The 24,450-nt window shown below is 41.5% G+C and overlaps 1 protein-coding gene across 1 annotated transcript; it reads left to right on the forward strand.

Annotated features, from left to right (window-relative positions):
* The first annotated feature begins 18,590 nt into the window (after positions 1-18,590).
* LOC141133528 (1-phosphatidylinositol phosphodiesterase-like) lies at positions 18,591-20,994 on the forward strand. The gene is made up of 2 exons (XM_073622960.1): positions 18,591-18,626; positions 20,040-20,994. The coding sequence occupies exons 1-2, from the start codon at positions 18,591-18,593 to the stop codon at positions 20,895-20,897; spliced, it is 894 nt and encodes a 297-aa protein (XP_073479061.1). The 3' UTR covers positions 20,898-20,994.
* The last annotated feature ends 3,456 nt before the right edge of the window (positions 20,995-24,450 follow it).

Genomic DNA, 24,450 nt, shown 5'->3' on the forward strand with positions numbered 1-24,450 from the left:
GTGGTTGTACACCCTGTACAACCACTTTTACCTACAGGTAAGCCTATATTAAGGCTTACCTGTAGGTGCTTGAAATATCTCCTAAACCTCCACGGTTTAGGAGACATTTACTAAAAAACCAAGCGCCGATGACTACGGCACACGTGTCGTAGACATCGGTGCATGCGCACTTTAGAAAGGGCACATCGTGTTGTTTCTAAGAGGGGTCATGCCGTGACCGGCGGCTCCGGCGCGCATGCGCGGGAGTGACATCACGCAACTCCGGTCTGTCACAGAGCCGGAAATCGCGGCACCAGAAGAAAGAGGGGTGAAGATGGATGCTCGCTGCTAGTGGGGACAGCAGTGACATTGCAGGCCTCGGTTTCAGGTAAGTGATACATAATGGGCTACTATGCGATGCATATGCTTTACCTTTGCAGGGAAATAAAGAAAAAGTAAAACCCACCAAGGTTTACTTTCTCCCTTAAAAGTTGGCCTTGTGCTCGATGGCCACGCCAGAACAGAGAAGGGTCTTCTCCTGGGTCTGTACTCCTGCTCATTATGATGACCTCTCACAGTGACTTCCTTTTTTTTTCATTTATTTTATGATGAATGTAACAAGAGGAACATACAAACGTGGGTGGGAACACCCAAACCTCCCAAGTGGACAGGAACAGAGCTGGGAATTATAGCAGTGAGATCTCCCGTTGGATTGTCCAGGAGTCTCCACATAAGAAACCAGGGGCTTTCCAACAATCTCCACCTATGACTAAAATATTACAAAATTGCACAGTTCCAAGTAACTCTAGAATTCGCCTTACCGTTTGCAAGTTGTAGGCCATGTATGGTGGCCCTTATGCCGCGTACACACGATCGGAAGTTCCGTCAGAAAAAACTTGCATGGTTTTTCCGACGGAATTCCGGTCAAACTTGCCTTGCATACACACGGTCACACAAAAGTTCTCTGAACTTTCGACCATCAAGAATGCGGTGACGTGCAACACTACGACGAGCCGAGAAAATTAAGTTCTACCGAGCATGCGTCAAATTGTTTCTTTTTTGCGCGTCCAAATTGCATACAGACAAACGCATTTTCGGATAGGATCTTTTCCCAACCGAAAAATAGAGAACATGCTCTCAATCTTTTGCTGGCTGGAATTCCGCCAGCAAAGGACCGATGGAGCATACACACGGTCGCGTTTTCCGTCAAAAAGCTCTCATTGGAGTTTTGCTGGCGGCATTTCTGATCGTGTGTATGCGGCATTAGAATTGTTTTGTGTTACACGTCATTACATAATATCAGTATTCCTCGTAACCCTAGAATTTGCCTTAACATTTGTAATTTGTAGGCCATGTATGGTGGCCATTAGAATCGTATCATGTTACTCGTCATTGCATAATATCAGCGCTCTTGGCTTCTCCTGGGATTTTGGACAGCTGTGAAACCTGATTAATGGTCTAATTTTACACTAGCCTTCTCTGTTGTTTTTTCCATTCCCCTCACCAGTTCAATCAAAAAAATACAGTGCTTGTAAATACATTCTGAAGAAACTGTATTCCCTTGCTTTTTATTGTCAATCTGTGGTGCACTTTCCTGATATTTTTCAATAAACGAGGATGAATCTGACTTATGGATATATTTAATGTACATTAAATTTCATCAGCAAATATTAAAATTCTATTAAATACTTTAAAGGGTAAGTCCAGCTGTCTGTGAAAATAATCTTTATTATGTGCCTTGTTTTGAAGCTATTTGTTGTGTTTCATGCAATATACTTCAAAGGTTCCCCAACTGTACTTTATTTGGAACCAGATTCCTCTGTCCCTCTTTTCACCTTGGTTGCCCTTTTTTTGGTCTAAAATATAGACCTCTATAAGAAAAATGGTCTATGTAGTTTCCAAAAGTGTTCTACTATACTAAACCTTTCAGCCTCTCTCAAAGTTTTTAACACAGAGGGACCCTTGGAATAACTTTTAGTTCTTCTGGAACTCCTGCTAATAATTACTACATTGTAAGTTGCAACATAGTAATAAATAAAATAAGTAATTAAAGTAATGTAGAGGCAGGTATAGTGCCCCCTCACATTAATAGTTAGTGTAGTGTCCCTCTTACATTAGTGGTAAGTGCAATGCCACCTTACACTGGTGGTCAGGGGTCAAGGATCACCTTAAGTGGTCAGTGGGAGAAGGTACCCCTTACATTAGTGGTAAGTGGAAAGAATGCTCCTTACATTGGTGACCAGTGGGAAGAATGCACCTTACATTGGTGGTCAGTGGAAGGAATGCACCTTACATTGGTGGCCAGTGGGAAGAATGCTCCTTACATTGGTGCCCAGTGGGAAGAATGCTCCTTACATTGGTGCCCAGTGGGAAGAATGCTCCTTACATTGGTGGTCAGTGGTAAGAATGCTCCTTACATTGGTGGCCAGTGGGAAGAATGTCCCTTAGATTGGTGGGCAGTGAGAATAATGCTCTTTACCTTGGTGGTCAGTGGGAAGAATGCTCCTTACATTGGTGGTCAGTGGGAAGAATGCTCCTTACATTGGTGGTCAGTGGGAAGAATGCATCTTACATTGGTGGTCAGTGGGAAGAATGTTCCTTACATTGGAGGTCAGTGGGAAGAATGTTCCTTACATTGGTTATCAGTGGGAAGAATGTTCTTTACATTGGTTATCATTGGGAAGAATGTTCCTTAAATTGGTGATCAGTGAGAAGAATGTTCCTTACATTGGTGGTCAGTGGGAAGAATGCTTCTTACAATGGTTATCATTGGGAAGAATGTTCCTTAAATTGGTGATCAGTGAGAAGAATGTTCCTTACATTGGTGGTCAGTGGGAAGAATGCTTCTTACATTGGTGGTCAGTGGGAAGAATGCTTCTTACATTGGTGGTCAGTGGGAAGAATGCTTCTTACATTGGTGATCAGTGGGAAGAATGCTCCTTACATTTGTGATCAGTGGGAAGAATGCTTTTTACAATGGTGGTCAGTAAGAAGAATGTCCCTTACATTGGTGATCAGTGGGAAGAATGCTCCTTACATCAGTGGTCAGTGGGAAGATTATATATATTTACAAAGATCACTAGTTTCATTGGTTTTCTAAAAGTAAGAAATTGCTGATTGCTCAAGGAAACCCTAGCAACCTCTGAAGGAACCCTGTTCAAGAAAGGCTGTTCTAAGGGCTCATTCACACCAGCGGGCATGTGTTGTTGTGAAAAACATGCGCCTGCTTGTGTGTGTTCTTTTTGTGAACTTCAAAGTATTACTACAATGCTTCAGCTGATCTAAAAGAACTGGGTCGGCCAGGACTTCTGGCTAGGAGGACCAGTCAAACTCTATGTCCCTGCCAGGAGCCTTGCACCCCGGGGGATCAGGGAGATGTCATATCCTTTTGGGGGGTGGACTAACGCACACCCTTAAGTGCACTTTCCAATGTGTGTTTCACATGCACGTTTTTTGTTCACTTTTAGGTTTTTCCATGTTAGGTTTTTGCACCACCGTGGATTAAAAGAAAAAGAAAAAAAAAAACATGGCTTATTGCGACCCACCTACTCATCTCATCCAGGACCTGCTTCCTTTTTTGCTCTAGGCATTCAGTCACATGGTATCTCAGATCTATAAAGGAAGTCAACCCAGTAATCCTCTGCTCCTGACAATGCCTTCTTCTGCTTACCTCTACAGAACGATGGTGCTAGCTATGTTTAGGTATCACACTGGGTCACCATCCATTTCCTGGACTGAGATGTTGGTTCAGAGAAAACACAATCAAATTAAAACAGGGGCTTGTTTAGGTCTTGATAGTGTTCACAAACATCTGACACAGATCAGCCCCTCATTGAAAATAGGAAAAATATCAGCCGCATTCCAATTAGCTCTTCTGGCAGTATTTTTATTAATCAGTTGGACTTCCCCTATCCTTGTGAGCAAACCAAGAGTGGTGAAACGCGTCGAGGAAGACTGGTTTTGGGTTGGAGACATCACTTTATGCAGTCAATTCACTGATTATTAAAAAAACTGCAAGAAGAGATCATTGGAGTGCAGCTGATATGTTTTTCCCATTTTTAATGAAGAGTGGAGAAGGTCTGTAATGGCCGGCACCCAGGCTGTCCATGTGCAGGAGAAGCCGATTTTGAGTGGAGCTATGGATCTATGTGTGTTACAGATCAGCCCCTACTGGGGCATCTCACTTGCTACAAAGTTAAAATGTTGCAGTCTGATCACTAGGGATGCACAAAACAGAGCTTTCACTGCACAAAAAGTTCTGCCAAAATTCAGAGATATTGGGGAAATGTCACAATTTTCCTGACGTGTTTTGGATATACAGTAATAAAGAAGATGAAATTAAGGTGTATTAGCAAGATTTTAAGGCTGTAGTGGGCTATGGTGTCAGAAGGGCAGAGGTTGGTGTCAGTAGAGCAGAGGACGGTGTCAGTAGGGCAGGGGTTGGTGTCAGTAGAGCAGTGGATGGTGTCAGAAGGGCAGAGGTTGGTGTCAGTAGTTTATTTTTGATATTTTTTATTATTACTTTTTTACATTTTTATTATTTTTTACATTCATTTTTTGTTATTGTTTTTTTTTTTTCTGGTGTCCCATTGGGGGGCTTTGGTGAAATATCAGGGATCTGAATAGACTTGTGATGTCTCACTTTGAGACAGAGAAAGGGACTGAGGACAGAGATTCCCCAGTTCCTTTCTCTGCAGCCAAGCAGCATGGGGAATCTGCCCATCAAAGGGTGATTAGGGCGTGCCCAGGCACACCTGGCACAACCTGTGCGCACGCCTATGGGTTCATCAGATCTCATTATCATCACAGTCGGGTTTTAGTTGGTTTTATAAGAGCTTAGAAATATCATTCTTTTCTCCGTAGAAAACAAAGGGGGTAAAAAGTGGCTTCAATGCTGTTTCTGAATTTTGAAGATGAATTTCTCCACAACACCCACAGCTACTGAGTGTATTTACTAATTGGTCAGAATATGTAAATACTTTTTTGTGCATAGTCTGGACACAAGTTCACTATATGGGCAAAAAGGCAGATGGTGGCAAGCAGCTCAGCATGCCACATTAAGGGTTTCCGCATTTGCAACCCTGGTTTCTGAGGCTCCAAACTATTTATGCACTCCCCAACCACCATCTAGGCATAATTCCCAGGGTTTGGCTGCTCACCTGACTCTCCCACCCCATACATTCTGGAAGCCTCCAGAAGACAGTGAGAAGCAATCAAACTCGCAGCCTGCAGAGCCCAGAGCCGCCCAAAGTAATCACACATTGCTTTCTTGATTACAGGAGAGTCACAGAGCTAAATTTGCCTAACAAAACCTAGCAGTCTATCTGGGAGGGTGCTACATCTGTAATACCAGGTTCACAAAAATTGTTTGATCTATCCCTACATAATAGAGACTGAGAAAATGCCTCCTCCTGCCTGCAGCAGGCTGATAGCATCATCCCAACCTAGGAAAAATCATTGGACTGAAGATAAGGGATAGCTTTTTGTTATTATAAAAGGTGGAGCCTTTTTGGAAAATTATACTGTATGATGCTGATGTTGTGATGTTGCGGATTTATGCAGGCATGAAAACTCCGTGTTAAAACTTATAACCTCACAAAAATGTAGCATGTCCTAAGGTTTATGTACTAAGCTGCAGCAGACAGATGTCATTTCACGACACGAGAAATTGTACTTTTTAAGCAGTATGAAACTCAAAACCAAAACTGTAATATATTGCGACTTATCAATCATTAAATGTGGTGGCTGCATTCGTTTTCTTTTTTTTTTAGGTTTTTTTCCCCCCTCTGTTTTCACCTGGCGATCTGGCCAGTGACACACCTCCTGTATTAGAGTGCCCGCACATCTGGACAGCAGCATTGTCAGTCTGGGGAGAGGGGAGTGTTAGATGGACTAGAAGATTTAGATACACTAACAAACTGAAGCCAGCTCCAGCTCACACTGCAGTTACAGGACCAGTTACAGCAACATTTTTTCTTTTAGGATAAAGGTTTTACATAGCTGAACCACGTTAGTAGTAAAGGGTTTGTCTCAAATCTCTAACTGCTACATTTGCAGCATAGCTTGTTCTCTTCAAAAACAACAGACTAAGGGCTCTTTCACACGGACGATCCGTATGTCCGTTTTTCATCCCTCCGTTTCCGGATGAAAAACGGACATACATGTATCCCTATGGAATAGTGGATGTCAGCGGATGAACGTCCGCTGACATCCGACCCACTCCGATCCAAAAAAGTGTAACGGAGGAAAACCCTACTTTTCCATCCGTTTTCGGATCGGATCGGGTGACGACGGACTCTATGGTCCGTCATCATCCGATCCCCCATAGGGGAGAGCGGCGCTCTGACAGGTCCGTCGCTGCACAGTGTGCAGAGACAGACCTGTCATCTTCCTGCTCAGCGGGGATCGGCGGAGCGATCCCCGCTGAGCAAGCGGGTGTTCACGGGGCGGATCATCACTGATCCGCCCCATGTGAACGAGCCCTTACTGGAAAGATCACCAGCTGAAAATAAGGGAAACAAAGCCTAATGCCACGTACACACGGTCGGACTTTTCGGCTACAAAAGTCCGACAGCCCGTCCGACAGACTTTCGACGGACTTTTGTCGGACTTGCGGTAGACTTTCTAACGAACGGACTTGCCTACATACGATCACACAAAAGTAGGACGGATTCGTACATGATGACGTACACCGGACTAAAATAAGGAAGTTGATAGCCAGTAGCCAATAGCTGCCCTAGCGTCGGTTTTTGTCCCTTGGACTAGCATACAGACGAGCGGATTTCTGGGTCCGGCGGAGTTACGACGTAAAGATTTGAAACATGTTCCAAATCTAAAGTCCGTCAGATTTGTGGCTGGAAAAGTCCGGCGAAAGTCCGGGGAAGCCCACACACGATCGGATTGTCCGCCGGATTTGGTCCGTCGGCGTCCATCTGACTTTTGTAGACAAAAAGTCTGACCGTGTGTACGCAGCATAAGAGATAAAAACTAAAACAGCCAACACATCTAAGAATTGGTAAGCTGCACAACAATAAATGTTTGCTGTTGGGTTTAACATCACTTTAAGAGCCCATTCACACCTCTACGCATGTGTTGGTAACACACACATACTGTAGATGTAAATGGGGATTAATGGTTTCCCTTTAAAAGCTCATTAAACTGCAGCATGTAGATGTAAACCAGCTACATAGGAAACAACTAGATTTCGACTTGAATGAGAAAATGAATTAAATAATGATCATAAAGTGCATGAAAAGTTTATCAAACCGTGTGTGAATCAATTCAGTTAAATACTAAATAAGATACCATCAAAACAAATATCAAGATGGTATCTTATTTAGTATGTAATTGTATTGATTCACACACGGTTTGATAAACTTTTCATGCACTTTGTGATCATTATTTACAGCGAGGGAAAAAAGTATTTGATCCCCTGCTGGTTTTGTACGTTTGGCCACTGAGAAAAATGATCAGTCTATAATTTTAATGGTCGGTTTACTTTAACAGTGAGAGACAGAAGAACAACAAAAATATCCAGAAAAACGCATTTCAGACAAGTTATAAATTGATTTGCATTTTAATGAGTGAAATATGTATTTGACCCCTTTGCAAAAAATTACTTAGTACTTGGTGGCAAAACTCTTGTTGGCAATGACAGAGATCAGACGTTTCTTGTAGATTGCCACCAGGATTGCACATATCTCAGGAGGGATTTTGTCCCACTCCTCTTTGCAGATCCTCTCCAAGTCATTAAGGTTTCGAGGCTGACGTTTGGTATCTCGAACCTTCAGCTCCCTCCAAATACTTTCTATGGGATTAAGGTCTGGAGACTGGCTAGGCCACTCCAGAACCTTAATGTGCTTCTTTTTGAGCCACTCCTTTGTTGCCTTGGGCGTGTGTTTTGGGTCATTGTCATGCTGGAATACCCATCCATGACCCATTTTCAATGCCCTGGGTGAGGGAAGGAGGTTCTCACCCAAGATTAGATGGTACATGGCCTTGTACATAGTCTCTTTGATGCGGTGAAGTTGTCCTGTCCCCTTAGCAGAAAAACACCCCCAAAGCATAATGTTTCCACCTCCATGTTTGATGGTGGGGAAGGTGTTCTGGGGGTCACAGGTAGCATTCCTCCTCCTCCAAACACGGTGAGTAGAGTTGATGCCAAAGAGCTCGATTTTGGTCTCATCTGACCACAACACTTTCACCCAGTACTCAACTGAGTCATTCAGATGTTCTTTACCAAACTTCAGACAGGCCTGTACATGTGCTTTCTGGAGCAGGGGGACCTTGCGGGCGCTACAGGATTTCAGTCCTTCACGGCATAGTGTATTACCAATTGTTTTCTTGGTGACTATGGTCCCAACTGCCTTGAGATCATTGACAAGATTCTCCCGTGTAGTTCTGGGCTGATTCCTCACCGTTCTCATGATCATTGCAAAATCCACGAGGTGAGATCCTGCATGGAGCCCCAGACAGGGGGAGATTGACAGTTATTTTGTGTTTCTTCCATTTGCGAATAATTGCACCAACTGTTGTCACCCTCTCACCAAGCTGCTTGTAGTCCACTACAGCCTTGTGTAGGTCTACAATCTTGTCCCTGACATCCTTGGACAGCTCTTTGGTCTTGGCCATGGTGGAAATATTGGAATCTGATTGATTGCTTCTGTGGACAGGTGTCTTTTATATGGGAGCCAGAAATCTTGCTGATTGACAGGGGATCAAATACTTTTTTTAAATGCAAAGCAATTTATAACTTTTTTAAATTGCGTTTTTGAGGATATTTTTGTTGTTATTCTGTCTCTCACTGTTAAAATAAACCGACCATTAAAATTATAGACTGATCATTTCTTTGTCAGTGGGCAAACGTGCAAAATCAGCAGGGGATAAAATACTTATTTTCCTCACTGTAATACATTTTCCTATTGGTGGTTTATTGCCATTTGGCGCCACACTATATATCATTTCAGCAAATTACTTTGTATGTGAAGACACATTAGGTGTTGGCAGCAATATCCTGTATATTATTACCCCCTCTATCGAATACTGGGAAGCGCATGAGTGGTCTGTCTTTCCGTTTCTGGATTTCTACTTGAAAGCATTTTTATACAGCAGAGTTTTGTAAGAAAATGAGCAAGTGTGAATAGGCTCTATTTTATTTTATTGATTTATTACTTTTGTATTTGTGTTTTCTTGCATACGTTCTACTAAAGGAACACTGACAAATTTGCACAGACTTTGTGTAGACACATACAGTATAGTAGTACTACAGTAAGACTTGTTATTTTATCATTATCCTGAGCTATACATTTCTGGGAAAAGTTTGGGTGTTGGAGTTTGGAATCTTCCATACGCTGGTCACCCAGCTCTCCATCCCTCTCTGTACCTGCTCCCCTCCCATCTCCCTCCCTCCCCGGAGAGGTACTGCTGATAACAGCAACTTTAATAACAAAGCAGGAAAAAAGCTGATAGAGAGAGAAGCGGGACGGGCAGCAGGTAACGTACAAGACCCTCCACACACCACTGCACCGAGGAATTATACAACATCCACCATAACAGACACACTGATGGTATATTATAGATGGGAAAATGCAAATATTAGGATAGATTGAGATTAGAGATGGAAGATTCTGCCCAAGGATTTGGCAAATCTTGCTTAAAATTCTAACCTGAAGCTAGAGGTGAATCCCATATGAGGGGGGAATCTTCTTGTTAAATTCTGGCCATTTGTTGAAGCTGGGCACTGCCATGGAAAACTTTTTTTAAAAAAAGGCCATACAATGGGGAGATGGACCTATTATGTGCTTTCAAGGGCAACATTGAAAATACTCAAATCCTTCGGAGATGCCTTAAAGATACACTATGTTACCAAAAGTATTGGGACGCCTACCTTTACACGGACGTGAACTTTAATGGCATCCCAGTCTTAGTCCGTAGGGTTCAATATTGAGTTGGCCCACTCTTTGCAGCTATAACAGCTTCAACTCTTCTGGGAAGGTTGTCCACAAGGTTTAGGAGTTTGTCTATGGCAATGTTTGACCATTTTTTAAGAAGCACATTTGTGAGGTCAGGCGCTGATGTGGACAAAAAGGTCTGGCTCGCAGTCTCCGCTCTAATTCACCCCAAAGGTGTTCTGTTGGGTTTAGGTCAGTCAAGTTCCTCCACCCCAAGCTCACTCATCTATGGCTTTATGGATCTTACTTCGTGCACTGGTCCATTTGGTGGAGGGTGGATTAGGGTGTGGAGTTGGTTTTCAGGGGTTGGGCTTGGCCCCTTAGTTACAGTGAAGGGAGCTCTTAGGGCATCAGCATGCCAAGATATTTCAGACAATTTCATGCTCCCAACTTTGTAGGAACAGTTTGCAGATAGCCCTTTCCTGTTCCAACATGACTGCGCACCAGTGCACAAAGCAAGGTCCATAAAGACATGGGTGAGCCAGTTTGGGGTGGAGGAACTTGACTAGTCTGCACAGAGTCCTGACCCCAACCTGATAGAACACACGTGGGATGAATTCGAGCGGAGACTGTGAGCCAGGCCCTCTCATTCAACATCAGTGCCTGATCTCACAAATGCGCTTCTGGAAAAATGGTCAAACATTCTCATAGACACACTCCTAAACTTTGTGGACAGCCTTCCCAGAAGAGTTGAAGAGGTTATAGCTGCAAAGGGTGGGCCAACTCAATACTGAAACCCCACGGACTAAGACTAGGATGCCATTAAAATTCATATGTGTGTAAAGGCAGGCGTCACAATACTTTTGGTAATATAGTTAATATAAAACCCTTCTATTTTTTAAGCACTTTCAGCAGCTGATATAATCACCTACTGAGTGTGCAGCTTCTGTATCTTTTAATCATTACTAATCCGGTGCCATGGCCACGTTGCCCCAGGTTTCCTGTTTCAGGGTGGCTCTTTTGTCTCGCTGTGTCCTATGGAGCCACCCATGCATGCACATTTGGCAGGTACCCTATCCCCACTTCCGGGAGTCTGGGCAGCGGCGCATTACGTCACAGCTCGGCTCCCTCCTCCTTCCCCCGCCTCCGGACCAGTAGGAGAGCGTAGCAGTGCCTAGCGCATGGGCAGTAGGGACCCGGCGTGAAGCCGTAATGCTCCACTACCGGGTTCCCTTACCAGCAATGGCGGCAGCAGCACCCGACAGCTGATGAAAACATTAGCTGCAATGCCGACACCACTGGACTCCAGGACAGGTAAGTGTCCTATTATTAAGAGTCAGCAGCTACAGTATGTGTAGCTGCTGGCTTTTAATTTTTGCAGGGTTGGGCGGACCCCCTCTTTAACGCTTTCCTGCGAAGAACAGAAGTTCATGGAAGCAGCTCTGGGAGAGAGCAGGAGCCAGCACCTTTGAAAGTTGTAAAGTACAAGTGCAGGGATAAGAATTTTAACAAAGTGGTCATTAGAGTATGCTTATTTTATTGTGTTCAAGGAGTTAAAAAAAAAAAAAACGCTGAGGTTTTATTAGAATCATAGAAAAGTGACAACAGAAAAAGAATGAGTAGTCCATCGCGTCTGCCCATTTTTTTTTTGTTTTGTTTGTTTGTTTTTTGGGGGTTGTTTTATGTTCTTTTTTTTGTTTTTTGTTTTTAATTGTCTTTTTTTTTTTTTTTTTTGCTACCTTTGTCTCAACAGCAAATGGCTTCAAACATGCTTGGGATAAAAATAGATCTATAGTCAGACAACAAAGTTAACGAAAAAAAAAAAAAAACTAAATAAAAAACCCATAATGCTACTTTAAAGCTGTATGTGCTTTTACAGAACACATTTCAGTTTTCAATGGCAGAGCATTTCTGGTTGTAGATTTGATTTTTTTTTTTTATTAGCTTGGTTCTCAATTTGAAAAAAAAAAAAACAGTGCATAAAATACAGCATTTTGAAATTAACCAGCAGCAGGACAGTTTTAATCAGGGATAATAGGCCTAACTGGTTTATTCCTAACATTTTATAAATGTAGATAGATGGGTGCTGTGAATCTTCTTGCACTTATTTTTTCTCCTTTTAAGTGATGCAGACAGACAGTAACAAATGCTCCACTATAAGCACCCCAAACTTTAGAAAAAGGCCCTATCAACATAGAATAAAAATGAACACACAAAAAATGAAAATCCCAAACAACTAACCTATGAAACAAAAGCCCATTTAATGTTATTGGAACCCTTTGTAACAAAAAAAAAAAAAAAAAAAAAAAGATTTGCTATGGGCAGGACAGCAGCTAAAAGTAACTGTTAACCTCAATTCAATCACAAAATTAAAGAGGTTGATTGACCTAGCAATCAGAATTAAAGTACAGCTCAATAACTGACCATAATGTCTCTCAAAGCAGTTTGTCAGCTTTCCCTTTATTTTTGCCTACAGCAGCTTCTAACACACTGACACTATGGCTACTTTGTACCTCTCCTTTAATATGGAGGAGGCTGTCTTATGCAAAGGCCCCCTTACTGGCTGGGGTTACCAGATTTTCAAAATGAAATCCAGAGACATTCTCCTGGCCTTGCCTGATGTTAACCACAGCCACAAAACCATCCTAATTTGTTGCCACACCCACAAAATCATGCCCCCTTCCCATTGTTAACATGCCCTGAACGAACTGGTCACAGGCTTTTGAAACAAGAGGTAGACATTCAAAGTATAATGACTTGGGCACCATGACAAGGGAAATTATGCAACACTCAAAGCGTTATGCGGTGAACTGTAGATGTGGCTAAATTGTGGTGATAGTGGGAAGTGCTTAAAGGGTGTGGTTAAATAAAACCTGAGGCTACGCTGCTATGGGAAAAGAGTGCATAGATCACAAAATGTAGGTGTTAGGCATAAGTAATGCACAGAGTGCAGAGGTCAGGAGTAGGTAATACACAGAGAGTGGAGGTCAATAACATGTAGCATAAGGTATAGGAATCAATAGTATGTTATTCAGAGAGAGCAGATGTCAGTTATATATAACACAGAGACTGTGAGGGTCAGGATTAAGTACCACACATGGTAATCAGAGGTCAGAAGTAAGCAATTCAGAAAGCAGAGGTCAGGAGTAAGTAAAATAAGAAAGAGCAGAGGTCATGATTAAGTAACACAAAAAAAAGACACGATCAGGAGTATGTAACATAGAGACTGTGGGGGTCAGGATTAAGTAATGCATATGGAGACCAAAACTAGCAACATTTAGCACTTTAGTTTGTATGTTTCTTAACGCATATAGAGAGCAGAGTTCAGGAGTAAATAACGCAGAGGTTAGATTGGGAAAGTGTAACACACAGTGTGCTGGGTCAGAGTTATACTGTATAATGCAGACATCAGGAGTATATAACACAGAGAGCAAAAGTCAGGTCAGGAAAAGTAATGCAAAGAGTGCAGAGGTCAGGAGTAAGTAACGCAGACACAGTAGAGCTCAGGAAAAATTAATGCATAGAGTGCAGTGGTCAGGAGTAAGTAATGCAGACACAGTAGATATCAGGAATAATTAATGCTTAGAGTGCAGTGGTCAGGAGTAAGTAACACAGAAAGAGCAGAGGTCAGGTTTAAGTAACACACAGAGTGTAGGAGTCAGAGATAAGTAATACAAAGAGAGCAATTGTCAGGAGCAAGAAACGTACAGAGTACAGAATTATAAGTGTAGCTACAGTATATTTAAACTATATTATGCCAGAGATTGGGAGTATGTAACACATAGAGTGTAGAGGTCAGGAGTAAGTAAAGCAGATAAAGCAGATGTCAGGAGCAGGTAATGCAGAGAGAGCAGAAGTCAGAATTAAGTAAAGCACAGAGTGGAAAGGTCAGAAGTAAGTAATGCACAGAGTGTAAAGGTCAGGAGTAAGTAATGCACATAGTGTAAATGGCAAGACTAAGTAATGCAGAAAAAGCAGAGGTCAGCATTAAGTAACACACAGAGTGCAGAGGCCAGAAGTATGTAACACACAGAGTGCAGAGGTCAGGATTAGGTAACACACAGAGTGTAGGGGTCAGGAGTAAGTAACACACAGAGAGCAGATGTCAGGATTAAAGGAGAAGTATGGCCAAAGCTCTTTTGGCTATACTTCTCCTTTGGATCTCAGGAGTGCAGTTGGTTCCACCAGCATGTGAAATGTAATGTGATGTGTCACTGGACCATGCTGTCAGTGTCAGGGTAAACATGTCCAAAAATATATGCATCCCACATTGCAACTTGTATGCCTAGAGCACAGAAGCCCCACTGGACCAGAGATTCTGCTATCCAAGCTAAGGCTAAAAGGTGACTTACCCCACACCATTATCAAAGGCAAAGTCATGTGTGACAGTGGCACTAACTGTCTGACAGTCCTTCGCATGAGAGAAAATCCCACACTTACCTTGCCTGGCACATGTCCTCAAGGTGGTGGTGCAGGGATTCATCATAAAGTAACATGGCTTTTAGGAGGTCCACCGTTAGGCCAGAGGAATTTGTCGCCACTTTAAGCAGTCATACTCAGCCAGTGTTTGCTTGGCAGAAATGCAGTACCAACATCAACTGCCTGCCAACTGACTTAACTATGACACTCCCACAGGCTGGAAATCAACATTAAACAACATTAAACATTGTAGAGTTCCCTCTGGAGGATCCACTGGTTGTATTGGGTTCTTCTGTCCTCCAGAGTGTGACTTGATTTGATAGCACTGGCTCTCAAGACACATCTTGGGTTTGCAATCAAATTTATTGGGCATACACTGCCAAGAAGACCAGAAAACATAGTTAGATTTAGAACAACAAATAGTAATGTTCCCTGTTATAGATAGGTGCCATGGTAAGCACAGCAGATAGTTAGATAGAAGTAACCCCGGGAGGTGTATGTTGGAGGGATGAAATGGTTGAGGACAGTATTCTCCTCAAGGTTCACCGGGGCTCAGATACTCTGCAGCGGGCAGAATTGGGTCTATTGTGCTCAAATATATATGGATTTGGGTCGTCAAAGAGAGAAACCACTATTTGGTGGCCACCCTATTAGATCTGTGATTAAATTGTAAAATGACTGATCTACTGCCACCATCACAGAGGAAGCCCACAATGCTTCACTTTGAGGAGGCGCTATGGCTACACCTATTCTAATGATAGCAGGATCTCCTTAAATTACCAACATGTCTTTTGATCGCTGAAAGGAGGAGGCGGCGGTTTCCTCAGCACTTTTTAGAGAATTTTTAGATGACAGCAGCCAGGCTCGGCTGCAGGCAACACTCACAAGCAATGTGGAACCACATAGTTTCTGACTACTGTGGACATTCTCAGAAGGGAAGTGAGTTTTAGAACATTGGCCCTGGAATTTTTAGCTTGCTCCGAAAACTATGTGCTGTCAGATTGGACCTTCGGTACAATAGGAGAATTTAAATGGAGAGATGAATACACCTGTCCCCTGACAGTATGGACCAGTTTTCTTTTTGTAAAACAAACCAGTATTGGATTACCAATGACTACAAAACCCCTGCTGCTGATGGTATGGATTAAACTTTTAATTGTCATCTGCCATCATTACCAGCTCTTGCCATTCTGGTGATATGGCACTGTAAATGTGCCACGCAATGTTTCCACAGCTGGGCCTCAGCTGCCACATTCCTAATGTTTGCTGCAGGGTGATTCCTGCATTGTGTCTCAAAAGCTATGGCCTATTCAGGCACTCCAGAATTTAGAAATATTTGTGGCTACTGTCTCTCAAATAATCTGCTCTAATTTTTCATTTCAAGATAAAACCTGCCTTGTCTGTCCTTCATATATTGCAGTCTTATCAAGCTGCTTATATTCAGTTCAGCCACTAAACAATATTTGTGGCAACTGCCTTTCAAATAATAAACTCATTTTTTTTTAAAAATGAAATCTGCCTTGTCTCTTCTTCTTACATTGCAGCCCTACCAAGCTGTTTATATTCTGTCCAGCCACTGAACAATTTTTCTGGCACCTGTCTCTCAAATATACTGTATATTTTGTTTCAAAATAAAATTTACCTCATCTCTCCTTCTTACATTGCAGCCTTATCAAGCTTCTTACAGTGCCTTGAAAAAGTATTCATACCCCTTGAAATTTTCCATATTTTGTCATGTTACAACCAAAAACATAAATGTATTTTATGTGATAGACCAACACAAAGTGTCACATAATTGTGAAGTGGAAGAAAATGATAAATGGTTTTCAAATTTTTTTTTACAAATAAATATCTGAAAAGTGTGGCATGCATTTATATTCATCCCCCTTTCCTCTGATACCCCCAATTAAAATCTAGTGGAACCTATTGCCTTTAGAAGTCGCCTAATTAGTAAATAGAGCCCACCTGTGTGTAAATTATTCTATAAATACAGCAGTTCTGTGAAGCCCTCAGAGGTTTGTTAGAAAAAATTAGTGAACAAACAGCAATTATGAAGGCCAAGGAACACACATGACAGGTCAGGGATAAAGTTGTGGAGAAGTTTAAAGCAAGGTTAAGGTTATAAAAAATATCCCAAGCTTTGAACATCTCACGGAGCACTGTTCAATCCATCATCCGAAAATGCAAAGAGTATGGCACAACTACAAACCTACCAAGACATGGCTGTCCACCTAAACTAAGAGGACAGGCAAGGAGAGCATTAATCAGAGAAGCAGCCAAAAGGCCCATGGTAACTCTGGAGGAGCTGCAGAGATCCACAGCTCAGGTGGGAGAATCTCTCCACAGGACAACTATTAGTCGTGTTCTCCACAAATCTGGCCTTTATGGAAGAGTGGCAAGAAGAAAGCTAATGTTGAAAGAAAGCCATAAGAGGTCCCGTTTGCAGTTTGCGAGAAGCCATGTGAGGGACACAGCAAACATGTGGAAAAAGCAGCTCTGCTCAGATGAGACCAAAATGGAACTTTTTGGCCTAAAAGTAATAGTGTGGCAGAAAACAAACACCGCACATCACCCTGAACCCGCCATCCCTACTGTGAAACATGGTGGTGGCAGCATCATGCTGTGGGGATGCTTTTCTTCAGCAGGAACAGGGAAGCTGGTCAGAGTTGATGGCCCAAATACAGGGCAATCTTAGAAGAAAACCTGTTAAAGTCTGCCAAAGACTTGAGACTGGGGCGGAGGTTCACCTTCCAGCAGGACAACGACCCTAAACATACAGCCAGAGCTATAATGGAATAGTTTTGATCAAAGTATATTCATATGTTAGAATGGCCCAGTCAAAGTTTAGACCTAAATCCAATTGAGAATCTGTGGTGACACTTGAATATTTTTGTTCGCAGATGCTCTCCTTCCAATCTGATAGAGCTTGAGCTATTTTGCAAATAAGAATGGGCAAAAATGTCACTCACTAGATGTGCAAAGCTGGTAGAGACATCCCCAGAAGACTTGCAGCTGTAATTGCAGGGAAAGGTGGTTCTACAAAGTATTGACTCAGGGGGGCTGAATACAAATGCATGCCACACTTTTCACATATTCATTTGTAAAAAGAATTTGAAAACCATTTATCATTTTCCTTCCACTTCACAATATAGTGCCACTTTGTGTTGGTCTATCACATAAAATCCCAATAAAATACATTTACATTTTTGGTTGTAACATGACATAATCAGGAAAATTTCAAGGGGTGTGAATACTTTTTGAAGGCATTGTATATTCTGTCCAGCCACTGAACAATATTTGTGGCTATCGTCTCTCGGTACAGACAAACTATGGTGTCTGCGGCTGAGATGACCAGACCTGTGTAGCTACACAAAGAAACTAGGACCAGACAATACATAGTGTACATTTATTAACAGCAAAGCAAAAGACATGCACACACACCAGCAAACAGTGAACATTGAAAACAAGTGACCCAAAACCAAAAATATCTAACTAAGTAACATAAACCGAACAAACTATATACAATATGTACAAAATATAACAAGATGGAAAGCATGGGATACAGGGAAATACCAGAGATGAAAGAAAAGAGGGAATCAGGACTGGGTACAGGACTAAGGGAAGCAGAAGTAAGGCAGCAGGGAACAGGGTAGAGGATGCAGGGCTAGCTCAAGAGCGGGAGCAGGATAAACAGGCATTAAGAATCTGGCAGCAAACAAGGCAATCAAAACACTAATGCAAGGAGCAATGGTAGAGGTGGGACTTAGGTATCCTGGTTAACCTGCTGGTGGCACTGTGGTTCTCTAGGCTGAAAGCTGCAGTTCCAGTAATCATCTGAGGGTGTCTCCTGGCAGCCAGCAGGTTCCTGCAATCGGCTCCATCTGGCCCCAGCTGCTGGCTGCTGGAAGACACCCTCTGGTGGTTACTAGAACTGCAGCTTTCAGCCTAGAGAACCACAGTGCCACCAGCAGGTGAACCAGGTCCTGACACATGGTCTGTAAAACACATAGTAGAGACATTGCTGCCCCATGACCTTTATATGCACAGTACAAACACAGCTACACCATGACACCTGTATATACCTACAGTACAATACAGACACCATTATACTGTGACCCCTATCCTGTACAGACACTGCTACAATGTAAACTGTACATACACAGATTATACAGGTACTGCCACTCTGTGACATGTTCACACACAATGCAGGCAATGCTACGCTGACATATGTGGAAGTCACATTTAATGCCATATCCTTTAAATCAGTGTTTTGTTTTGTTTTTATTTTGGCACAGTGTCATCATGGATCAAAGCGTGAAGCTGTTTATATACTTTATGGTAAGTATCTTTCATAGAATTGTTTAAACTTAGAATGTAATTGTCCAAATCTGTACTCCCAACCATTGGCAACGGGAGTCATTTGCAGCTCACAGATCTACATTATATTGCCAAAAGTATTTTGGGACACCTGTCTTTACATGCACATGAACTTTATTGGCATCCCAGTCTTAGTCCGTAGCCTTCAATATTGAGTTGGTCCACCCTTTGCAGCTTCAACTCTTCTGGGAAGGCTGTCCACAAGGTTTAGGAGTGTGTCTATGGGAATGTTTGACCACTCCTCCAGAAACGCATTTATGAGGTCAGGCGCTGATGTTGGACTAGAAGGCCTGGCTTGCAGTTTCCGCTCAAATTCATCCCAAAGGTGTTCTATTGGGTTGAGGTCAGGACTCTGTGCATGCCAGTCAAGTTCCTCCAACCCAAACTCACAAATCAATGTCTTTATGGACCTATAAACACTGTTTATGGGGGTCTGTTTTTAGCAGCTGTAATAGCTGCTTTTTATATTTGTGAAAGGTTAGAACCTCTGTCGTTTGTCCTGGGGACAGAAAGTAATAGATAATTCAACATGTTACAGTTGTTAGGAACAGGAGGTGAGGGAAGTATTCCAATGAGGGCCCCTGTTCCAGTGATAAGGGAATTCCCACTTAGGGAAAGGGGAATCTGTGCAGCAGAAAATAAATACAGGAATTTTAACCCTTTTTTTTACTCTATCCAAAGCTAAAAACAGTTTTGGCTATAGTTACATTTTCATACTACATTTAGTTGAAGCGGAACTTTAGCCATAACAACTTGATAATAAATAATGTTCTTTAGCAAGGAACATTCCACCTTAATAATGACGCAACAAAAATTAGTGTGTGCTGTAAATTGCCTCCAGCACTGTTCCTGTTTCTTCTTGCTGGAGGCTGCCATTTTGTTGAAGCCCAGAGCCCCTGAGCAGCAGTAAATCATAAAGCGTAACTAAACCCATCGATTTAACGGTTTAAAAAAACAGGTACATTCCTGGAATCCCTGGATTGCTAACTGTCACATTAGCTTGTGTCTTCAACCAAACTGTCAAACCATCAAATGGCTGGTATCATAACTGATCACATATGTAGCACCAATGCAGTTGCAGATCAAACAGAAGCAGCTTCCTTGGCTGTAAAGAATAGGAGGGTTTAATTCCACTTTAAAGGAATCTTCAGGGTCTCTACAAACTTAGCAGTGCTCAAAAGTGCCTAAAAATGGAGAGCAACTAAGCATGTTCAGAGCAGGGTGAGACAGTGTATAACTATAACTACACCTATAACTATACATAAAACTATAACTATACCTGCAAAAGGGTTTAGCCTGAAGTGATCTAGCAGGACTTTATGACTAAAGTTCCACTTTAATGTTACAAAAGTTTTGAATGTGATTTATCTCTAGGTTGTAGGAGTGTTTGGTGAACAGACTCCAGCCTTTGATCGCACAGATGCTCCTGCAGTCACCATGCCAGACTGGATGTCTTATGTCCCGGACAACCTCCCCCTCTCCTCCTTGGCCATACCAGGAACCCATGACACTATGGCCTTTTTTGGTGGATCTCTTGCTGAGTGCCAGAGCTGGAGTCTACTAAACCAGTTCAATGCTGGAGTTAGGTTCTTGGATATCCGGCCACGTCATTACCAAGACCGCCTGCCCATTTTCCATGGAGTGTCCTACCAACGCACCTACTTTGACCAAGTCCTCAAGGATACGGTGGCCTTTCTAATAAAGTATCCTAGTGAAACAGTGTTGATGAGAGTGAAGGAGGAGTATGAGCCATATCAGAACACCAGAAGCTACTACAAGAGTGTAGCCGAAGTTGTGAGCCAAATTGGAGAACAGTGGTTCTTAAGAAGCAGGAGCCTCCCCACCTTGGGAGAAGCCAGGGGAAAGATTATCATTCTTCAACAATTTTCATCCAATGGAGAAGGTCCTGACTTTGGTCCTCCATATCCTGGTCATATGAGCATCTCAGATAAATATCAGGTTACTGATGACGCGGACAAATGGGCAGAAGTGGAGAGACACCTCAAGGTGGCCCAAAATGGCGATCCAGAAAGAGCTTACCTGACCTACTGCTCAGGAACACACTGGCTCCTCTACACACCAGAATCACTGGCTCGCAAGATCAACCCAAGAGTGCTTAACTATCTGAACACCAAGACATCAGTAGCAGGGAAGAGGTCGGTAGGTGTTGTACTAATGGACTTCCCAGGGGCAGAAGTAGTGAGGCAAATCGTTCTAGATAACTGGAAATGAACCAAAAATGTATGCCTCCGGGAAAGTCACATTTTACTTTTTTTTTCTCTGCTTTGTGCAAGATTTTTATCACGTGAGGCAAATTGCATTGGAGGACACAGAAACAGGACAAAGAATTTTATGACCACCAATGTTTTTTTCAAACCTTTCTTCAAAAGGTACTTATTTTGTGTAGCAAATGTAAAAGGTTCAGTTAATTAAAATTAACTATAAGGGGATGAACCTTATACATCTGGTACATAAATATGATATGAACAACTTGAACCAACCAACAACTAATTCATAAGAAGCTCATTGGTGAGATCCTCACCCCAGAGTTTCCAGTTAACACATATTCAATGATGCTATGATAGGGGCTAACTGTCCCTGTTGCATTATTTTTTATTTGCCACCTTTCTTGCTATCCAGAGTTTTTTTAAGTTGCATGCAGAAGAAGATGCTTAATGCATACCTGTCCCACTATCCACTGAGAATCTTGTGCTTCTGACATTAAAGTGACCTTGTCAAGTTAATGAAATTATGGACCAGATCCATATCAAAGGTACCTAACAATAGAAAGAGGTATTGTACTTACCTCACTGGTCGCCTGTGTTTCCTACCTTCCATCTGTCCCGGTGCTGCAACCTCTATAAGACCTATTTGCATTCAGTACTTCTGAGAGTGTCTACCCCCTGTTCCCTAAAGAGTTCAAAAACTAGCTGCACTACTCACTTGTAAAGATAGGTGTTCAAAGTGAACGACATGGATGGTGTCGTGCCAGAACCAGAGCTCCAAATAAATGTGTTTAGCGTTTTAGTTGTGAATACAGCGTGATGTAAGGCATAAGAAACCAACGTTTTGGGTCCTCCCAGGGTCCCTTTCTCAAGCCAACATATTCTCTATGAAACACATTAATTTGGAGTGGCGGTGACTTAGAATTGTTGATTCCTGCTCTCCACTGCACTCTGTGGTTCCATCCGTCAGCTCCGATACTACTGTGTCCTGTTGTGTTGTAGAAGCCCACGGGGGGACAAGACAACAGACACTCCCAGAAACAGAAAGTTCTTCAGCAGCCATAGCTTGGAGTAGACGGAAAATTGGACTCAGCACTCCCAGACCAGAAAAATATTAATCATCTTTTTCTGCAACTCCGAACAAAAAGGAGTAATGAGGCACCCCTCACTGCAGGAGAGGTGGGTCTTCGAATAAATGAGAGGAAGTAGAGCTGGTAAATTCACTGAGGGAACCTCAGAATCAAGCCAGAGATTTTGATCATTATATGTGGGGGTTGGGGTAGCCTTGGAGTCCCAAATACTCCTACAGAGGCACCATCCACTAAGAGTATGCGACTGTGTTTTAAAAAAAAAATGAAAGGGTTTGAGCAGGATGGGACTTTAATTGTGCCTCAGAGGAGTATAATAAAAAATATACACATACTTGAATTTATAGAAAAATATATACAAACTTTATTCATCTGCCATACGGCAGTACCTTCTGAGAATAAACAAGTTAAAATGAGTTACGGTTTTGGAATTTTGGAGTCAGGGTGTGCCAGTCCCAGGCAGAATAGAGAAGATATGGCCTACGTGCTTCGCGGACAGTTCCGCTTCGTCAGGGCCTTGAGAGTAGCAGCATAGTAGATATCACATGAATTCTAAAAATGTCAATAAACCAGGGATCCTCAAACTACGGCCCTCTAGCTGTTGCAGAACTACACATCCCATGAGGCATTGTAAAACTCTGACATTCACAGACATGACTAGGCATGATGGGAATTGTAGTTCCTGAACACCTGGAGGGCCGCAGTTTGAAGACCCCTGCAATAAACAATGTATAAGTGACATGATTTAACATAGGGAATTACAAGTAGATAAAAAGAAGAAAAAAGAAAAGAAGAGAAAAGAATATGATGATACATTGATTTCACATAGGTTTATAAAAATATTAAATCATATAAAGCGTTCATTGATACAACTTATATTTTATATATTACAAGAAATCCAACTGTGTGTATACACAGTTACATTGCATAGATATTCAGGAACAGCGGCGTTTTCACGTGCATGGAGTATTCAGATTCAAGTGCTCATATAGATACAGGTTAAAAAGCATATAAAGGATATATTTACATGCAAAAGTTTGATTCTCACCACATGTAGTTGTAGACAATTTTAATCTTGAATACATATATCTCGACTTACCCATAAGTCCACAGTTTATGGGTGATATCTACTGTGCTGCTACTCTCAAGGCCCTGACAAAGCGCAACTGTCCGCGAACTGTCCGCAAAACACGTAGGCCATATCTTCTCTATTCTGTCTGGGACTGGCACATCCTGACTCCAAAATTCCAAAACTGTAACTCATTTTAACTTGTTTATTCTCAGAAGGTACTGCCGTACGGCAGATGAATAAAGTTTGTATATATTTTTCTATAAATTCAAGTATGTGTATATTTTTTATTATATTCCTCTGAGGCACAATTAAAGTCCCATCCTGCTCAAAACCTTTTTTTTTTTTTAACACAGTCGCGCGATTTTGATCATTAGTCGTGGCCATAACTGAAATTTTAATTTTAGGGGGTCCTTTAAAGGCATAGATTTTCCCCCAAAACAAACATTTTAGCCAAAGCAGAGACAGTAAAAATAAAGTGTGTGAATCCTGTGAACTGTGCCTGTGTCTTCTTTTGGTACTCAATCATTTTCCATCCGACACCTTGACCACCGCTTTTTGGTGTAAATTTTAGGTTCTGCTAGGCATTGCAGATAAGGTAATTCAGTCCATAAGTAGACACACCTCCATGCTTCTCTATCAAACTCATAAGATTTATGGGAACTAACTTTCAACCATTAGTTCAGATAAATAGACAAATTTTTTGTTATTCGGAAATGCGGATGTATCCACATTTCAGAATTACAATAGTAAAGAATTTAAACAAATCTGAAATAACGAATCAAAATTTTGGGTGAAATTCAGACTTGAATAGTTTTCTAATGTAATTCAAAAAGTTTTCGAATCGCATTCGAATATTTTTCAAATTGAATTTGAATAGTTTTTTGAATTTCCAAAGAGAATAAAATAGAATAAAAAATAAAGGAATAGAATAGAAAAAAAAATATAATAGAATATAAAATAAAGGAATAGAATAGAAAAAAAATAATAGAATATAATAGAAAATACAAGAATATAATATAATAGAGTAAAACAGAACAGAATAGAAAATAAGAGAATAGAAAAACAATAGAATAGAAAAAAAAGGGATAGAAAAGAAAATAAAAGAATAGAGTAAAACAGAACAAAATACCAAAAGAAATTAAAAGAACAGAAAAAAATACAATAGAATAGAAAATAAAGTAATGGAATAGAATAAAAAAATAGAATAGTATAGAATAAAATAGAAAGCATATAACGCTCTTCTGAAATTTGAATTTCGAATAGAACATATTTGAATTTGAATAGAAAATAAAAGAGCAGACTAGAAAAGACTAGAATAGAACAAACAATAGAATAGAATTCCAGTTTGAATAAAATAGAATAGAAAAGAATATATATATAGATATATATATATATCTATC

The sequence above is a fragment of the Aquarana catesbeiana genome, linkage group LG03, assembly GCF_042186555.1.
Source record: "Aquarana catesbeiana isolate 2022-GZ linkage group LG03, ASM4218655v1, whole genome shotgun sequence".
Taxonomy (NCBI): Eukaryota; Metazoa; Chordata; class Amphibia; order Anura; family Ranidae; genus Aquarana; species Aquarana catesbeiana.